This window comes from Trichosurus vulpecula, chromosome 3, assembly GCF_011100635.1.
Source record: "Trichosurus vulpecula isolate mTriVul1 chromosome 3, mTriVul1.pri, whole genome shotgun sequence".
Classification (NCBI taxonomy): domain Eukaryota; kingdom Metazoa; phylum Chordata; class Mammalia; order Diprotodontia; family Phalangeridae; genus Trichosurus; species Trichosurus vulpecula.
In genome coordinates this window covers 67,647,964-67,667,382 of record NC_050575.1, presented here as the reverse complement: position 1 = coordinate 67,667,382, position 19,419 = coordinate 67,647,964, and the positions used below count along the sequence as shown (strand labels likewise).

Genomic DNA, 19,419 nt, shown 5'->3' with positions numbered 1-19,419 from the left:
AGGACTGGTCTTAGATTGAAAAGATCTGAGTCTGAGTTCCAGCTCCAACACTGAATTAATTAATCCCAGTGATCTTCATCTTCTGCTTTTGTAAAATGAGGATGGTAACATTTGTGCTAGAAAGGAATTGTGGCCTCCTGGACAGAAAGCTAGCCTGGGAGTCAGGAAGACCTCAATTCAAGCCCCAGCCTGGACCCACACTGGCTATGTGACCCTGAGCAGTCACCTGAACTCTCAATGTTCCAGGAGATTTTTTTTTTCCAAACTAAAAGTTGTGGAACAGTTCTTGATCCACATTGATGGAAGTTCTTCATGAGGAGCACCCTATCCAGTCAAGAACAAAAGCCAACATAAGAAATGGGGATGATACGGACTTCATAACAACCTGGAAAAACCTACACGATATAATGCTGAGTGAGCGGAGCAGAACCAGGAGAACATTATACACAACCACAGATGTATGGATTCTGTGAGGACTAACCCTGATAGACTTTGCTCTTCTCAGCAACGCAAGGTGCAAAGACAACTCCAAAGGACTCATGATGGAGAGGGCTATCTACATCCAGAGAAAGAACTATGAAGTATGAATGCAGATTGAGGCACACTTTACGCCTGCCTTTTTTCCCCCTTTTTTTCTCTCTTTTGTTTTTGTTTTTTGGGGTTTTTTTCATTCTGTTTCTTCTTTCTCATGATTCATTCCATTGGTCATAGTTCTTCTTCACAACTTGACTAGTGTGTAAATAAGTTCAATGCAAAGTTATATGTAGAAGATATATCAGATTCCATGCTGTCTTGGGAAAGGAGGAGGATGGAGGGGGAAAAAATCTGGACATCAAAATTATGTAGAACCGAGTGTTGTAAACTAAAAAATAAAAATAAAAAAAACAACTATAGCAAAAAAAAGAAAAGAACAAAAGCAAAGAGAAATCTGTATACTCTCTACTTCATAAGAGTGCTGAGAAGAAAGAGCGTAATAAGCTTTTAAGAATGAGATAAACATAGGTCATCATTGTTGTCCAAGATCACACAATCTCTTTCTACTGCGGATTGTTTCTGTGGACCCTGAGGCCCAAGCCAGATGCTTTGAGAAGGATCTTGATGTTAAGAGTGGTAGAATTTTGTTCAACTGGAAGGAAAATTACTCTTGAATTTTGGTGGAATTTACCATACTTACAATCTCTTTAATAATTGAAATGTTCAATTCTTTTGTTTCTCCTGTTACAAAGTTTGCTGGCAAGAAACTGCCTCCCTAGGCAAGTTGAGTATCAGTGAATGGTCGTGGACGATGGTCCAAAAAGAGCATGAGGGCCTTACACTGGATCCGTGCATGTGGATATAAGTAGCAGGAAGGGAAAGGGAGATTCATTCTGGAGCTCTGGCTACAAGGTTGTGAGGTAAGAGCTTGCTGGCCCTTAAGGCTGAAGCCATGGGACAAAGATAGATATCTCTCAAATCCCTATGCCCCCACAGTCCATTCCTTCCCTCTACTCCACTCCCATGCCATCACCTGGCAGAGTCACAGGATCATATGAGCGCCTTGTAATTAGTATACCAAGAAGGAAGCACAGTGGGGCAACCAAGCTCAAAGAGAGCCATTGTACACCCTCTTCCCATCCTCAAGCCCTCCCTGATAGTCAGTATGTGACTAGGATAAAACAAAACACCATGTCTTTACATTGTCATGCATGACTTTCAGCCTGAATAAAGCTGATTTTTAAGACTCTAATGTCGTTTCTCTTTCAAGTCCTTCTATCTCTAAGCCTTCTGCTTAGCTCCCAGCATGGAAGACACTTTCCTTCATGTGATCTGTTGATGTGGGTTCTCCTACTGATAATTTTACAAGGAATGTACTGATATATCACTGACCTTGGACCCATAGAGGTAGTATGGCTGAACGTTGGCAGGTTTGTCCCTCTGTGGTTCCTGGGTGAAGGGAATGGCTGTTCGGACGAAGCTGACAGAGAAGAAGAGAGGGGCCGAGAGTTAGATAGAGTTAGATGTGTTCTGAAATCCCAGGCAGGGTTATGCACTGTAACAAAGCCCTTCCTGAACAGCATGAAGAGGAGGGTTTGAACCAAAGGCTGTGATGATCATGTTCTATCATATTCAATCAATAAGCATTTATTAAACACCTCGTGTGGGGCAAAGCCTTGAAATGGGTGTTATGGGTCCTTTTTCTACTTTTCTTTTTTGAAGACTGAAGGGGTTATGTGGCCATAGGAAACTGAGATGGGTTTGCACAGCTGGCTATCTGCTCTTAGAGAGCTGTATGCTTATCAAGGTCTGGTAAACTGAGAGGAGGATTGGGGTCCAAGAAGTCCCATGTTTGGCTCCAAAAGGGAGAGTACTCTGTTAGAATCAGCAAAAATAAATAAATAAATAAAATAAAATAAAATAAAATAAAATAAAATAAAATAAAATAAAATAAAATACCACCCTAATGGAGCGACAGGCATGATTATCAAGCCCCTGCCTTTCAAGGTTCTCCCAGTCTTCAGACGTTGTCTCATTAAATTATTATTATCTCCCTTCAGAGATGGGGGAAACCGCAGCCTGAAATAAGTGATTGCTTTGCCTACACACAATCAGCAATTCAGTGGGAGAGGCAAGGCCTGAATCTCTAGCCAGGGGTGAGGACCCTGTGACCACATGTGGCCTCGAGGCCATAGGTTCCCCACTCCTGCTAGCCCTTTGTCAATATCTCCTTATATTCCACCTACATATGTATGTATGCATATACAGATGTCTATTTGTAAACACACATCTTTGACTATGTATGTAGAGGTGAATAATTAGGTTAGGGCCTTGATCTGTGATTTCCTATGTATACAGAACTCCCCTGTAAGGAAGGGTACCCTACTAATGCAGGTTGGCACTTTCTCTCCAGCTTCAAGTCTCAGATACCTAGAACTGTGGTGTCAAACTCATATAGAAATGGGGCCATTAACCTTGCATACAGATCCCTGCCCCCTCACGTTGACATAGAAAAACCACATATTAACATTTCGTTTATTGTTTAGTCGCATGTCTGGCTCTTTGTGACCCCTTTGGAGGTTTTACTGGCAAAGACACTGGAGTGATTTGCTATTTCCTTCACCAGCTCATTTTACAGATGAGGAAACTGAGGCAAATAGTGTTAAATGACTTGCACAGAGTCTCATGGCTAGTAAGTGTATGAGGCCAGATTTGAACTCAGGTCTTCCTGACTCCAGGCCTGGCACTCTATCTACTGTGCCACCTAGCTCCCTGACATCAACATATCTATGCTTTATTGTCTTTTTGCTTAATTTTGTTAAATATTTACCCACTGCATTTTCATCTGATTCAAGCTCCTGTAGGGAGTGCTTCAGGCTGCAGTCAGGCTGCATGTTTGACACTGCTAGCTTAGAGGACTGAGTCCTCTGCCCAGGGTTACCGTATATGTCAGAGGCAGGACCTGAACCCAAGTCTTCTGGCTTCAAGGCTGGTTTTCTAGCTACTACACAAAGCTGCTTCTCTTCCCTCCTTTTACATAGAGAAATGAAGACTCAGAGAGGGAGGTGGCTTGTATAGTCAAACAGCTAATAAATGGCAGAGAATGGATTCTAATCCAAGTCGTCCAACTCTTGAGTCCAGTGACCGTTCTAAGACACCCAGCTATCTCTCCTCTAAATTAGTTTTTCCAGGACAGAGGGAGGGAGGATAGACTCTCAAGGGAACCAAACACCCATTCTAACTTGTGTATTCTGTTGTGTCGGTGTCTATGTATATGACAAGGTGAGCCTGTGTGCATCTTCTGCCCATGAAATCCGGGCATAACTATGAGTATACACATTTCTGCACATACAAGCTCACTGAGTGTCATGGTTATTCGTGAACATGATTTACTCTCCCATCCAGCATGTAAGTTCTTAAAGGACAAGGAGCCATGTCTTGTACCCTTTTGTGTGTAGAGCACGCAGCTAGGATTTAACTCCACCTCTCACTTGCGTGGTATGACTTGGTCAATTCCCCTAACCTCTCAAAGCCTTAGTTTTACCATACCTATAATATACAGATAATAATAACCCTGCTTATACTACTAATCCTGTAGGATCATAGTAAGGAAAAGCACCATGGCAACATGAGTTTTGGTATCCCCTGCAATACCAGGTGGGTACAGTGCCATATACATGGTAGGTCCTTGAGGAATGTTTGTTGACTGACTGCAGTTATGCACGGGCATATTGGGATATGCATATATGTAAACATATTCATGAACATGAGTACTATACAGCTGTGCATTTGCATGGCTCCTGTATGCATCATCTCCCCCATTTAGGATTCGAGCTTCTGGTGAGCAAGGCCTTTGTTGGCTCTTCTATTATTTGTATCTCTAGCACTGTCCTTGGCACTTAGTAAGCACTCAATAAATGCTCTTTCTTTCATTCATTCATGTATATTCAGCTTGACATTCAAGGCCTGGAACTTTCCAGTTTTATCTCATATTACAACCTTTGATGCACTCTATACACCAGCCAAACTGGGCAATGCTATGCTCCTGAACAGGCAATGTATCTTCATGCCTCTCTGTCTTTTCTCATACTGTCTCCTATGCCAGGAATGCCCTTACAGGTGGGACAGTAGATAGAGTGCTGGGCCTTGAGTCAGGAAGACCCGAGTTCAAATATGACCTCAGATACTTACTAGCTGTGTGACCCTGGGTAAATCATTTCACCTGTTTGTCTCAGTTGCCTCAACTGTAAAATGAGGACAACAGATCTCCCTCAGAGGGTTGTTGTGGCGATCAAATGAGATAGTAATAGCTTAGCATGGTGCCTGGCATATAGCAGGTGTTTTATAAATGCTTATTCCTGCCCCTCCCCTTCTCTTCTTCCTTTGAAATCCAGTACAATGCCATCTCCTCTGGCATAGTTTCCTGACCTCTCCAGTTGGTAATGACCCCCTCCCCTCAGTACTTTTTTTTGCACCTCTGTTAATGCACCAATCATATAATATTGTCCATTATTGCCTATGTTTTAGTCTTAGGCCCCTACTAGACTTTAAGCTGCTTAAGGGTTAGGACCATATCTTACCTAACTCTGGATATCCCATAGTACCTACACGGTGCTCTGCACACAGTAGGTGCTTAACATTTATTGTAGGCACATACACATGCACACCTGCCCTAGAAGCAAAACCCCACAGCTTTTCTCCATCCTTCACAGAAAGCCTCTTACCGGTTAGTGGATCCATTGTAGCAGTAGTTAGGCAGGAAGTCAAAGTTCAGCTCCCAGAACACATGGAGGGTGATGCGGCCATAAGGGGCAGAAACGTTGTGATTGGCTTCCCGGAACATGGCATCAAAGCTATCCAGGGTCATGTGCTTACACAGTAGCCGATGGGTTAGACGGTTGATCTCCAAAAGCCATTCAAGCTCCTGCCCCAGAGAAAGAAGACAAAGTTGGTGTCTGAGCCTTGACTAACCTCCGGGATTTTGATGAGGGGGCAATGAAATAATAGTATATGAAAATTCTTTGAAATAAAAACTGCCAAGGCAACGTAAGGGATTAAGGGACTTGATTAGACAGAAGGGAAGTTGATACAACAGGAACTTAAAAACATATACAAAGCTATCAGTGCTGTAGGTCTGATCATGTCCCCTATTTCCTCAATAAACTCCAGTGGTTGGTTCCCTTCTACCTCCAGGATCAAATATGAAGCCCTTTGTTTGGCATTTTAAGCTCTTCTCAGCCTGGACCCTTCCAGTTTCCTTACAGTTTAGCTCTTCCATGTAATCTGCAACCCAGCTGTACTTGCCTCCTGGCTGGTGTTTACACACAGCACCTCATCCCCCTTCTCTGCACCTTTTGCACTCTCTCATTTTCTCACTCTGTCTCTTTCTGTCTCTCCCTTCCTTCCCCTCTCTTTCTTTTTCTCCCTCCCACTCTCACTCTCCCCCCTTCTCTCCACCTCTCTGTCTCTCTCCCTTCTCTCTGTCTCTCTCTCTCTCCCTGCCTCTTTCACTCCCACCATCTATCTGTCTCTGTCTCTCTCTTCTTCCCTCTACTGCTGTCTCTCTCCCTTCTGTCTCTCTCTCCTTATCTGTCTCTCTCCTTCTCTATCTCTCTCTCTTTTCCCCTCTCTCTCCTGCCTCTTAGAACTCCTGCCTTTCCTCAAAACTCATCTCAAACATCTCCTTCTACAGGAAATCTTTCCTAGTTCTCCCAACTATGAGAGCCTTCTTTTCTAAGGTTACTGTCCTTCCACTCTTTATGTATCTAATATATATATATATATATATATGTATATGTATATCTGATTATTTATATAGTCTCTTTCCATACGTCCCCCTCCCTCCCTCCATAAATCCCTTTTTGCCTCTCTTTGTACCTCCATAGCTTATCACACCATCTAGCATGAGTAAGTGCTTAATAAATATTTGTTGATTGATTAGTTAATAGTCCTTGACATTTATTTATCTCCTTTAATTCTATGAATAACTCTGTGATATAGTTAGGCAGTACCGTGGATAGAGTGCTGGGCCTGGAGGCAAAAAGATGCGAGTTCAAATTTAGACTCAGACCCTTACTACCTGTGAGACCCTGCACAAATCACTTAAACTCTGTCTGCCTCAGTTTCCTTGGGATATAATAGTACCTGCCTCACAGGGATCAGCGATGATATTGGTAAAGCACTTTACACAATGCCTAGTTAATTAAATAGTTGCTCATTCCCTTTCTTGACATATACTATCTCCTTTGGTTCTATGAATAATCCTGTGAGGTAGGTGATGTGGTTCATTTATTTCAGTTGTGTCTGACTCTTTGTAAGACCCATTTGAGGATTCTTGGTAAACATACTAAAGAGGTTTGCCATTTCCTTCTCCAGCTTATTTTACAGATGAGGAAACTGAGGCAAACAGGGTTAAATGACTTGCCCATGGTCACACAGCTAGTAAGTGTCTGAGGCAAGATTTGAACTCGGGAACATGAGTCTTCCTGACTTCAGGTCCAGGACTCTATCCACTGCAGCGCCACCTAGCTGCCCCATGAGGTGGGTACTATAAGGAATTGGTCCAGATTTGAGATTTCATCAATGGAGGAAAATCTCACCACAGAAATTCCTTCCACCAATGAAGGATCCTCATGACAACCCTGGGAGGTAGGTGCGATTATCAGCCCCATTTGACAGAGGAGGAAACTGAGGCAGAGGTCAAGTGACTCGTTCAGAATCACATAGTAAATATCTGAGGTCGGATCTGAACTCAGGTCTTCCTAATTCCAGGTCCAGCACTCTATCCACTCTATGTCTGAAAGGCTACCATGTGCATGGTCCCAGAAGTTAAACTAGGAACAGGATAGGAGTTAAAGATGTAGGCTCAATATATGGGAAAACTTCCTAAAATTTAGAGCTATCCCAAAGTGAAAGGTGCTTCCCTAGAAAGTAATGAGCTCCCTCTCCTAAGAGTTCTTGAAGGAAAGTCTGGATGAGCACTAACTGAATGTGTTATACAGGGAATTAGTGATCAGGTACCATTGGATTACATGGCTTCAGAGGGTCCTTTTAGCTCCAGGATTCTGGGAGGTTAAACCAGATGGTCCCTAAGATCTCTTCCTGCAAAAATACTAACAAAGTTATTAAGAGCCTCCTGTGTTCAGAGCACTGTTTTCCATCCTGAGGAAGACTATCTCTACCCTCCCGAAGTTTCCAATCTAGTAGGAAGATACGAAATAGACTCATGTAATTATAATCCAAAATGAAACATGAAAAGTGCTTGAGATGCACAAACCAAGGACTCTTTAAGGCCTAAGGGGAGAGGACTCAGCTCTGACTCTTAACATTCTGCTATTCCCAGCACTCACTAGGTATCAGGTTTCTAAAGCAGAAAGCAGCGAAGCAATTACTTCTGTTGGATTGTGGCTATGCAGCACCAAAAGCTTCTCCCTCCTAATCACCATGAGCTAAGGACACCCTGACTTAGCAAACAGAGCACTACCTTGGGGTTACTGTACTGGGCTCTCAGAAAAAGATGCTCTCTGGGGGCTGCCTTTCTTTGTGTGATCAAAACCAGTACCTTTTAAATTTTCGAGCAAAGAGCACATTTTGCACCATGAGGAAAGAAGAGAGACCATTTTGGTCTCTGAGTTAGTCAAAATGAACTCCTATGGAACACGAGCTAATGTTACATTTTTCTGATGTGGTCTGGGGCCACCAGAATGTGCCAACTGATGCTTTCATTGTGAAAGCCTGGCAAAAATTCACTGCAAAAAGAAAAGCTTCCATTTCCCTCTCAGGTCCTATTGAAACAAAATGCTCCCCACAGCTCCCACTTTATGTGTGCCACCTAAGTCTATTTTAAATTCTGGGACATTCAAAGACATATAGAATTTCAGAGCTAGAAAGGACCTTAGACATAGAATGTTGGGGCATCAAAGTAGAATGGAAATTGTGCTCCCTTTGGGTGACCTGAATTCAAATCCTATTGCTGCCATTTGCTACCTGTGTGATCTTGGGTGAATCAGTCACTTAACCTCCCCAGGTCTTGGTTTTTTCATATAAAATAATTTGGGATGGACCAAATGGCCTCTAAGGTCTCTCTCAGTTCCAGATCCATGACCTGTCATCAGAAGTGGAATGAGAATACAGAATGTAAGAACTGGAGGAAACATTAGATCAGAAAATAGAATTTGTTTTGTTGTTTAATTGTTTAGTCATGTCTGACTCTTCATGACCCCATAGACTCTGTTCATGGGGTTTTCTTGGCAAAGTTGCTGGTTTTCTCGGCAAAGATGCTGGTTCACCATTCTCTTTTCTGATGGATCATCTTTTTGGATCACCTTTTGTCAGGAAAATGGAGGTTAAGTGACTTACTCAGAGTCACACAGTTAGGAAGTGCCTGAGGCTGGATTTGAAGTCAGGTGTTTCTGGCTTTAGGTCCAGTGCTCCATCCACTGAGCTACCAGCTGCCTCAAAATATAATTACGTAGATGAAAAAGAACTTAAGAGATTCATTTAGTGCCATCTTCTCATTCTGGAGATGTGGGATCCGACCCTCGGAGGGGAGAGCACCTGCATGATGCCCCTCAATATTTGTGTCTGAGCTGAGAGTAGATAGCAAGCCTCGTATCTTCCACCCGAGGCCTCTTTCCTCTATGTCGCCCTCAGAAGAGAGGGATCCGGGATAGGATGGTCATGTCTGTGTTCCATCCTCCAACATTCCGGTGACACCTGTTGGTGCATTTTGTTCTTGGCACCTTGGAGAATAAACAGCTCTGCCTGTGAGTCAGGAGCAGAACTCTAGGAGATTCCTGGAGAATGCCAAAGAGTTGGCAAAATGACTGCTTCGGCTTTTGTTTCCTATTACAGATCATAGATTTAGAGCTGGAAGGGACTTTAGAAGGCCCTGGGTCTGACCCTCTCTTTTTGAAAATGAGGAAACTGAGGAATAGAAAAGTTACATCATACATCATACAGCTAATCATTGTCTCAGGCAGGATTCAAATCCAGGTATTCTCTGCCTGACTCCAAGGCCAACACTATCTACTATACCATGTTTCCTCTCAATTTTACTGGGAAAAGATAAGAGATCTATTTCTCTTCATAGGAAACTACTCTATAAACTGCAACTAGTCACTTCCTTCCTTGGTCTTCTAGCTCCACGACCTGAAACCCAAGAGCCAGTTCTGGGTCCAGACCCTCAGAGTTCCCGGTCCCCATTCTCTTACCACAATAGAGGTCAGGTCCTCGCTCTCAAAGCGGCTGATGGCTTGGTCTAAGGATTTATACATGGCAGCAGAGATGCGCTGGGTAATGAGCCTGTTTAGGTCAATTGACCTACCAAGCAGCTGTGGAGAAGGAGGGAAGTTATTTAACCTTCATGTAGGCAGTGGGGAAAATGCTGACAGCAGGCTTGGGGCAGGGATTCTGGGCACTGACTCAGGTGCCTTTTTTCAACTCATATCCTAAATTTAGCTTCTCTGTTTCTCCTGTAGCTCCTCACCTTCCCTCCCCCAGCCCCACATCCCAACAAACCTTCTCAGAGTCACTGCAAAGCAGCAAGCACCTTGAGCATGACCTACTTCTTCTACACAGCTACTGCTGTCATATCATAGAGGTGCATTTTAATGCCGGTGGCATGAAGGGAAGGGTTTATTTTAGGAACACAAAATATAGCAGAGGAGGAAATTTCCCCAGTGTACAGATATGGATATTATCCCATATGTCCTATATAATAACATACACTTCATTGGAAAAGTCTCCTTTGTATCAATAGCATTTCATCATTATCATCATTACTGTTATTTAAATTTTCTATCCCTCTCTCCCCACAGGGAAGAAAATGTACTGATAGTAATGGACCTCTTGTAGCAAATGAGTTGTACTGCATTCTCTTAGGGCCATCTTGTGGATCATTATGGCTGCTTCCAGAACTGAATTCGATGTATCGGCTTTTGGGAAAGTGGAGTCACATTCAATTCAACACATTCAACAGTCATTTATTAAGCACTTCTCAGGTGTCGAGTGTCCAGGCAACAGTCCTGGGTTCAAATCTCACCTCTGATACTTATTTGCTGTATGACCCTGGGCAAGTCACTTAACCCCCTTGTACCTTAAGCAACTCTTTAAGACTTATGTACTAAGTCATGGAGGAGTTGTGATCTGTGACCTACCTAAGTTGAGAGCGTTTCCATACCAGAAATTCCCTACATCAATGAATCCACAGATGGCTCCAACCTACCTTTCCAGCTTTATTACACATTACTCTCCTTCACACAGTCTTTGGTACAACCAAACTGCCTTTTTTGTTGTTCCTCACAGCTGAAACTCCACCTTCTGTCTCTGCATTTTAGTGCTAGCTGTCCCCACTGCCTGGAATGGAGTTTCCTTCCAAGTCCTGCTCAAACTTTTCCTCCTACCCAAGGCCTTTTCTTACCCCCTCAGCAGCTAGTGTACCTCCTCCCCCCATTATCATGTACATATTCATTTATTTTTGTATAAACTCTTTATAAACTTAGAGCTGTTTAGGTTATCTCCTCCAGTAGAATGTAAGCTCCTTGAGGGCAGTTCTGTTCCTTGAAGGCAGTGTCTAGTACACAGCAGGCATTTAATAAATGTTTGTTGATTGACTGGTATATGTGCAAAGCACCGTGTTAAGTACAGGGGCCACACAAAGATGAATGCTGAAGAACACTAAAGCTTTCTTTCAGAGTCCTTTGGACCCTGCTGTCTGTCGATATGACAGAATGTTCATGATTACAAATACTTCTTTTTGTATCCTTTTAATTGCTCTGAAGGATCAATATTCATGGGATCAAAGATGTGGAGCTGAAAGAGATCTCAGAGTTCAAGCCCAAGTCCCTCACTTTACACATGAAGAGACTGAAGCTGGGAAAAACAAAGTGATTTGCCCAAAGTTACAAGCAGAACCAGGGTTCAAAGCCAGGTCCTGTCACTTCCGACCCAGCACTCTCTCTGTCACTACGTCATGGTGGTGGTTGGTTATAGTAAGGGTGTACTGGAGCCAGCTCTAGCTGGCTTTCCTCAGAATATTCAATTTTCAGTGTGAGCATTTAAATGTCAGAAATTAGCAAATGCTACAAGTCAGGGCTTGATTTATTCTTTTGTTGATTTCTAGACTTAAGAAAGTGTTAATACAAATTAAACTTAAAAGCGGGTATGTATTCATTTTTTCCCCCAGAGAGTCTGGCTGTTAAACATTTCCCAAATCTTGATTGAGCTCAGTAGGAATGCAGTAGAAGGGTCAGGGAATAAAGTCATCACCAGACTGGAGGCCTAGTGACTGGAGGCATCATTGGCATAATCATCGCCATCCTCTTCTTCCTCCTCCTCCTCATCATGATAAGCCTTTATATAGCTCTTTAAGGTTTCCAAAGTACTTTGCATCCATTATCTCATTTGAGCCCCACAATACCCCTGATTACAGTTTTCACCGCTTCCTTTTGATCTTTGGGACCTTTGGAACTCAGCCTTTGTTGTGACATTACTTCTCTCCTCTCCCTGAAAAATCACTGGGCAAGTAAGGACTGTGCACAGACTGTGTAATCAGCACAGAGAGCTAAGAGCTCCAGGGTCATTTAGCTGACAGCTTGTCACACAGTGGGGTACCCAAAAGTAGGATATGAAGTCTCCATGGTGTATCTGGGTTCTGACTGCCCTAGTCATATTAAAACCTTTCACTGAGGAAATTTTCATGCTTAGCTCCCAGAACTATTTCCTGGATATCAAGAATCAAACATGAGAATGGAGAATATTAATTTTTATCTTTGGATTATTTGGGTATCCTACACATCAGAGATTCCCCCCCTCCCCATCCTTCTAAACTTAAAGGTCTGATCAAGGATGAAATCTCGCATTTACAAATGGGTAAGAAGAGAGGCACTTAAAAATTATGTAGGTGATGAATAAAATGTTGATAATTTGACCAATCAGACAATAAACATTAATTACCATGTGCCAGGGACTGTGCAAAGAGCTACTGACACAAAAACGAAAATGATACAGTCCTTTCTCTCAAGGATCTTATAGCTTAGCCAGGGGAGATGATGTTTACCTATATGGGAAAGAGCTACTAGATACACAGCAGTTGATTTTGGGGGGCAGTGCTAGTAGCTGGGGGGGTGAGGAAAGGCTTCATGTAAAAGGTGGCACTTCAGCAGAGCTCTGAGGGAAACGAAAGTTTCTAAGAGATAAAGGTAAAGACAGAGTGCATTCTAGGTGGGGGGGCACATAGAAAGGACCACAGTGGACAGCAGCTTAGGGATAGAGGGGAAGGTAGGGGAAAAAAAAGCCCAAACTATATAAAGCCTACTATGTGCTAGCACTTACACAAATATTAAATGCTTTCATAAATACTATTTCATTTGATCCATCCAACAACCCTGGGAGGCTGCTGTTACTGTTTTATTGTTTTAGTTGTGTCTGACTCTCTGTGACCCCATTTGGGGGTTTCTGGACAAAGATATTGGAGTAGTTTGCTATTTCCATCTCCAGCTCATTTTATAGATGAGGAACCCTGGGAAGTACGTGCTATTATTTCCCCCCCCACCTTTCCACAGCTGAGGAAACTGAGGCAAACAGGTTAAAGTGACTTGCTCAGGGTCACACAGCTAGTAAATGTCTGAGGCTGAGATTTGAACCCAGGTCTTACTGATCTTCTGGCCAGTGCTCTAACCACCAGACCATTAGCTACCTCTGGTGAGAGAGATCTGTAGCAGCCAATAGCTACACAAAGTGGGCTCAGAGGAGGAAGAATAATCACTCAGACTAGTGTTCATATATATTGAGAGATACAACTTCTTATCACACTTGGAATACTATGGATGTTTTACATCCTTCAATGCTCTAAGGCTGGGAGATGTGGGGGCTGATTTGAGTTTTTGACCTGCCTTTCACAGATCACATCCACCCACCTCTGAAAGAGTTTTAGGGGTTCCTTGGTTATTGGTTCTCTTCCACCTTACCTGGACGTGTCTCTGTTTCAGTAGAGTTTCATAACGGTTAGATGGTGGATATGGAATAATCACTCCATAATTCTTGCATTCTGCTCTAAAACGTTTATCCAATAGTACACTGGATGGAGAAAAAAAATAAATAAGACCAATGAACATAACCACCCTCAGACCTGTCAGTTACATCTGTTCAGAACAGAAGAGCTATATTATCAGAGTTTTCCTGAATGCTTTTCAGTGCTAATTTCTACCCTAGGCAGCAGAAAGTGGAGTCAAAGTGTCTGCTGCCTGGTCATGCCTCTTCTCTTTTCATCTTATATAGATAAATAACTTACTATAAGAGATGTACTGTATTCCTGAATAGGAGTTTTGCAAGAAATCAAATTTGGGTAAAGGGAAACATACTTCAAACCTGTCACAGCAGTTCACCATCTAAAGCACTGGTTCTCCAAGGGTGTATGCAGCTGTGGTTTGAAATTTTGGATGCTCCACTATTGCAGATAAGGGGAAATTTTTAAATGATTTTATTTTAATACAAATTTCACTCACCCAATTTTTATAATATAATATTTCCAAACTAAACAAACTTGCCTATTTTACATAGTAACCTCAATACACATCAGACTCTACAAAAATAGCTACTGGGCATGCCTGAGTGTCCTCATTCTCCTGTTATGTTGCCAACTCAAATGTCCATAGGCATTTAGTTGTGTCTGACTCTCTGTGACCCCATTTGGGGTTTTCTTGACAAAGATATTGGAGGACTCCTCACAGTAAAGAATACTGTATCATGAGCCAAAATGTCAGGACCTGAAGTAATATTGCAGGGAATGCTCTTAAAATAAGAAATATCACTTGATAATGAAAATAAGCACTTCCTAATTCATTTGGTTTGCAAATTCAGATTTTCTCAGATTAGATTTTCTTAAAGTGGGCCATAACTATGCTTGAGGCCCTTTCTGATAATCATACTGAGTCTGATAAGGAGTGACAGATTGGAGAGTGAGTAAGATATTCTCATAATAGCATTGGAACTAATTAGGATGACCTTCTGAATCTGAATTTAGGTTCTAACAGTGGGATCATGGAAAGCACATCTCTTTTTTTAGAGAAGCAGGAGACTGAACCCTTGACAATGGGGAATATAAATTTTTACTTTTGGATTATCTGGGTATCCTTCACCTCAGAGACTCTTTCTATCCCTCTAAACTTGACAGTCTGATTAAGGATAAAACCTCCCATTTACAGATGATCAATATGGATGAGGAGAGAGTTACTCTGAACTTATGTAGGTGATGAATAAAATGTTGATAGCTTGATCAATCGACAAGTATTAATTATTATGTGCCAGGAACTGTGCAAAGAGCTGGAGAAGCAAAACCAAAAAAATGATACGGTCCTTTCCATCGGGGTCTTTAGTTCAGCCAAGGAAGATGACTTGTCTCAGTGGAGTCTTTAGAGGTAATATCACTAAGCACTCCATCCAGGGGATCCCCATACCTGCCAGCCATCGCTTTGTAGTAGGCAAAGATCTGATCCGCTAATTTATACACAAACTGATCGAAGCATAGATTGACCTGATGGAGAAAAAGCAGAAAGCATTATGGGCATCTCTTTATCACTATTACGTGAATTTATGAAATGGAAGAGACACAACGCATGTGCTCTTCCACACTAACTTGGCCTACAGTGAGAGCTGGGGTGGCAGAAGGAAATGAGTTCTGGACTCTGAGTGAGGAGGCCTGGATTCATATTTCACCTCTGATGCATACTGGTTGCGTGACCCTGGAGAAGTCACTTCAATCTCTTTGAGGCTCGGTTTCCCCATCCGTAAAATGGGAATGGTAATACTTGCACTATTTGCCTTATAGGGTTGTTGTGAAGAAAGCATTCTGTAAATATTAAAATGCTATGGAAACATGATGAATTAACATTATTATTATTTTATAGGTGAAAGCTCAGGCCCTTCTTCTCCATGGGCCTCCAGCTTGTCCTCAGAGAATGACAAAGTTGCTTAGTCACCAAACCATTGAACTCTTCACAGAAGCAGGAGCACAAAGGCTAATCTGCCATCAATCAATCAACAAAGCACATATTAAGTGCCTGCTACGTGCCATGGACTCAGCATGCAAAGACAAAAATGAAAAATTTTCTTCCCTCAAGAAGCTTGTACCAGTGGGAGAAACTGTGGGGTCTGGGGTGGGGTGGAGCAGGGCAACGCCTCTTACAGGTTTATCTTCTTACCCTGTAACGCATGGCATGGGACTCTCTCTCAGTCTTAACCTCTTCCATTTATTGCTGCACTGGTGTGTTTCCATTTCCCATCTGGCTTTGGACATGCTTTCCAATCTCTAGCACAGACTTTTTTTTACCCCTCTGGCTTCTGAACTTTTTTTCCTTCCTGTCTTTTGTTTTTACCAGTTTTTCACATTTCTTTAAAGAACTGAAAAGAACCTTAGATGTCATCTTGTCTAAGCTGAACCTAAAAAAAAAAATTCCCTCTACGACACTTTCTAACAAGTGATCTTCCACTTGAAAACCTCTGGTGAAGGGAAATGTGCTATGGTATTCCATTTCCCTTTAGGGCAGATCTGATCATGAGGAAGATTTTCCTAACACCTAGATAAAATGATCTCTCTGCAACTTCCCTTTGCTCTCTGGGACAAAGTAAAACACGTCTAGATGTTTGTTTTTGTTTCCCATGACAGCCCTTCAAATATTTGAAGAAAATGATCATATCCTACCTATATCTTTTTTCCAGGTTAAATATTCCCAGTGCCTTCAACCAATCCTCATATGGTATGGTAAGCCTCTATGACACGTCGTTTAGGTACTGATGGCTCAGAATGAGTAAATAGCAATTGTTTTCTGTTCTGGCCAGAAACTCTGAGGGTCTTCTCCACCCCAGCTAGATTTCTTTGGGATGGCAAACTGGGCCACTTTTTTGGTCTCAATTCCTACCTCGCCCTCAGTCACTGAATGGGTGAAGCCTAAGACAGACTGAGACCTGGGAAAGAACTTAATTTAAAAAGGCCAAGGTTACCCACTGCATCCTGGACCGTTGCTAGTCATCTTGACCTTCGTCTTGTCACTGGCCTTCACGACTCTGGAGAAGAGAGCTAGGCTAACTTTGTGCAACTCTGCCTCACTCCAGTCCAATTCATGAGCAAGTCAAGACATCATGTTCTTGAGAACGAAGGACAAACAACAACCACATATGGTATCGTCTATGGTCTTTTCACCAGGTTCACTCCGGGCATGCTCCGGATTGTCGATATCTTTCCTGGAATGTGGTGTCCAGTACAGAACCCAAAGCTAAAACATTCTGTCCTAATACACATAGAAAACCTTTATTACACTGATTCGGAGTTCATCAACTGTGAAGTTGTCATGTTCCAGGATGAATAAAGGTTCACATCAGACACAGAAGGTCAACGACCCAACCAAGACAGGAGCTGTAAATGACCCAGGGCTGGGGACATAAAAGAGATGTGGATGAGGATAGCTCAGGGTGTGAAAACAATTATAAAGGAAATGGGTTATATTTAACTGTTTTATCCTACGTTCTTCTGTCACCAAATCCACAGATCTGGAAGACCTAATTCTTTTGTTGAAACTTCTTTGATTTCTGACAGAACTTTTGTATCACTGCAATTACCTATAAAACAGAGAAAGCTGACCAGTAGGAACATCCACCTCCCCATTTCGCTTGTTTGTTTTTTGTTCTACTGCTTTGGTTTTGCTTCCTTTTGTGGTAGCTTGCTGAAGAAAAAAAGTATCTAAAGTCAGAAATGGGTATCCAAGCATTAATGAATCGTCTGCTATGGACAAAGACCTGTGCCACTGGAGAAACAGAGATGAAATAAGACACAGTCCTTGCCCTCAGGAATCTTACAATGACTAAGAAAGATCCAGTAAATTCAGGTTGCCTTTGATGCCACGTTCCTCAAAGCCTTGCCACGCTCAGTATCTGCGGCATCCAACTTGGGTTGGTGTTTATAACCGTTTTGGTGCGTACGCCACCAGCCCAGGGCACGAGACTGAGTTTGGAAAGAGGTCGGCATTCTTGTTCATTTTTCCCCTGAAACATACAAGCTTTTGCTCCTCAACGCACTGCAGGAGCATCCCCCAGGGCTTCCCCAATCATGACTCCTTGACTGGTCCTCAGCTTGATATTTCAAAGTGTTTTTCTCATCCGTTATTTCATTCATTCCTCATGACGTCTCTTCAGATGGGGTAGGGCAGGAGAGGAATCACTTCTTTATAGGTAATAAAAGTGAGGCACAGAAAGTACGTCAAATGACTGACTAAAGGTTGGTTGGTTTGTTCAGGGGTGGCGGCAAGGTCAAGGCAGTGATTACGCTTTTCACTGCAATTATTTGGACAGGTGATTTCATCCATGTACTGAACTCCCAGTGTGGAAACTACTTCTTTCCTGGATGCTGATCAGCAACTCAATGTAAATGAGTCCTAGATAGTTGCCTGGGGTATTGAAAGGTTAAGTGGGTTATCCATGGTCTCATAGAAAGTGTGGATAAGAGGAAGAGCCTGAATCCCACAACAAGGGGCCCCCTCTCCACTTCATCGTATTACCTCTCTGACCCAAGATGACCTAGACATGAATGTCCCTTTATTACACTAATCCTTCCCAAACAGCTGTAGGAGATACTTTAATTTATTTTTTTTCTTTTTTTATTATTAAAAAACTCGACGGATATGAGCAAATATAAACATACCCTCATACGAAGAAGCAAAAAAGAGGATTGTGTTGGAAACTGTGAATCTCTAGTATGTATAGCTTGGAATTTTTAAAAAGGAGATATTAAATTTAGCTTGATAGTTCCAACACTGCCTTGCTTATCTGTGTCTTCTTCTGAGGTTCCTTCTGTTCCCCTTTATGTATTTGCTAAAATGTTTCATGCTGGTGCTTCTTTAAAGGTGGCTGTGTCTATATTCAAGACTAGAGGTCTCCTTTGTCAGTTAAAAAGGAGGGGAGAGGCAGAAATGAGAGGCGACGCTTGGTCCTTACCTCAGCTTCAATCTCATCGTATAGGAACTGCTTTTTGAACTTCGTCAAGGCATAATATGCACTGTCGTTGTAGAGATCCAAAGGATACAGCACATACCTTAGGGGAACAAACAAAGGCTGTTGGTTGTTAGCTCTGAAAATGATCTTCATCACAATGCAGTATTTTTGGACTCCCATGGAAAACAAAAAGGATGAACACAATTTGGGAATTGATTAAGGCCTGATGTACTATGTATATACTTGGACTCAAGGCTTGTTGTTGTTCAGTCATTTTCAGTTGTGTGTAACTCCATTTGGGCTTTTCTTGGCAGAGATACTAGAGTGGTTTGCCATTTCCTTCTCCAGCTCATTTTACAGATGAGGAAACTGAGGCAAACAGGGTCAAGTGACTTGCTTAAGGTCACACAGCTAGGAAGTATCTGAGGCCACATTTGAACTCAAGCTAGCTATTTAGAATGAGGAAAGAACAGTGCTCATTCCTGTACTGCTTTATAGTACCCCTGGGAGTCAGTAATGGATAGAGAGAAATAACCGTGTAGAGAGGAAGACCTAGGTTTGAGTTGCACCTCGAATACACATACTAGCTTCTTGAACATAGCCAAGCAACTAAACCTCTTAGCAACCTAGACATCTCTATAAGACTAAAATTTACAGGTGACTTTCCAGTCTGAGTCAGAGGAAAGAGTTTCCACACAAATGTTCCCTATACAAATGAAAACACACACACACACACACACACACACACACACACACAATAATCTCCATAGTCTTGGGTGAATTACTATTTTTTTATCTCAAGAATCCACTGAGGTGGGTAAGTACTTAAGATTTATGGATACAGAAACCAAAAGATCAGGTCAGTCAGGACATTGAGCCCAAGGCCCTAATTAAATTAGTCTGCAAAAAAATCAGGCAGCAAATAGGAATGCTGACAAGCATACAAACCCAAATGTTCCCTAC

The 19,419-nt window shown here is 42.3% G+C and overlaps 1 protein-coding gene across 1 annotated transcript in view; it reads right to left on the bottom strand.

Moving 5' to 3' along the window:
* CYFIP2 (cytoplasmic FMR1 interacting protein 2) overlaps nt 1–19,419 on the bottom strand; it is a 144,306-nt gene that overhangs the window by 62,201 nt on the left and 62,686 nt on the right. Inside the window, exons 18-23 of the mRNA XM_036749549.1 lie at nt 18,460–18,556; nt 14,931–15,007; nt 13,443–13,551; nt 9,687–9,806; nt 5,199–5,398; nt 1,867–1,954 (exon numbers count right to left, since the gene is read on the bottom strand). Coding sequence (XP_036605444.1) covers nt 1,867–1,954; nt 5,199–5,398; nt 9,687–9,806; nt 13,443–13,551; nt 14,931–15,007; nt 18,460–18,556 — 691 coding nt within the window. The remainder of the gene's footprint in view (nt 1–1,866; nt 1,955–5,198; nt 5,399–9,686; nt 9,807–13,442; nt 13,552–14,930; nt 15,008–18,459; nt 18,557–19,419) is intronic.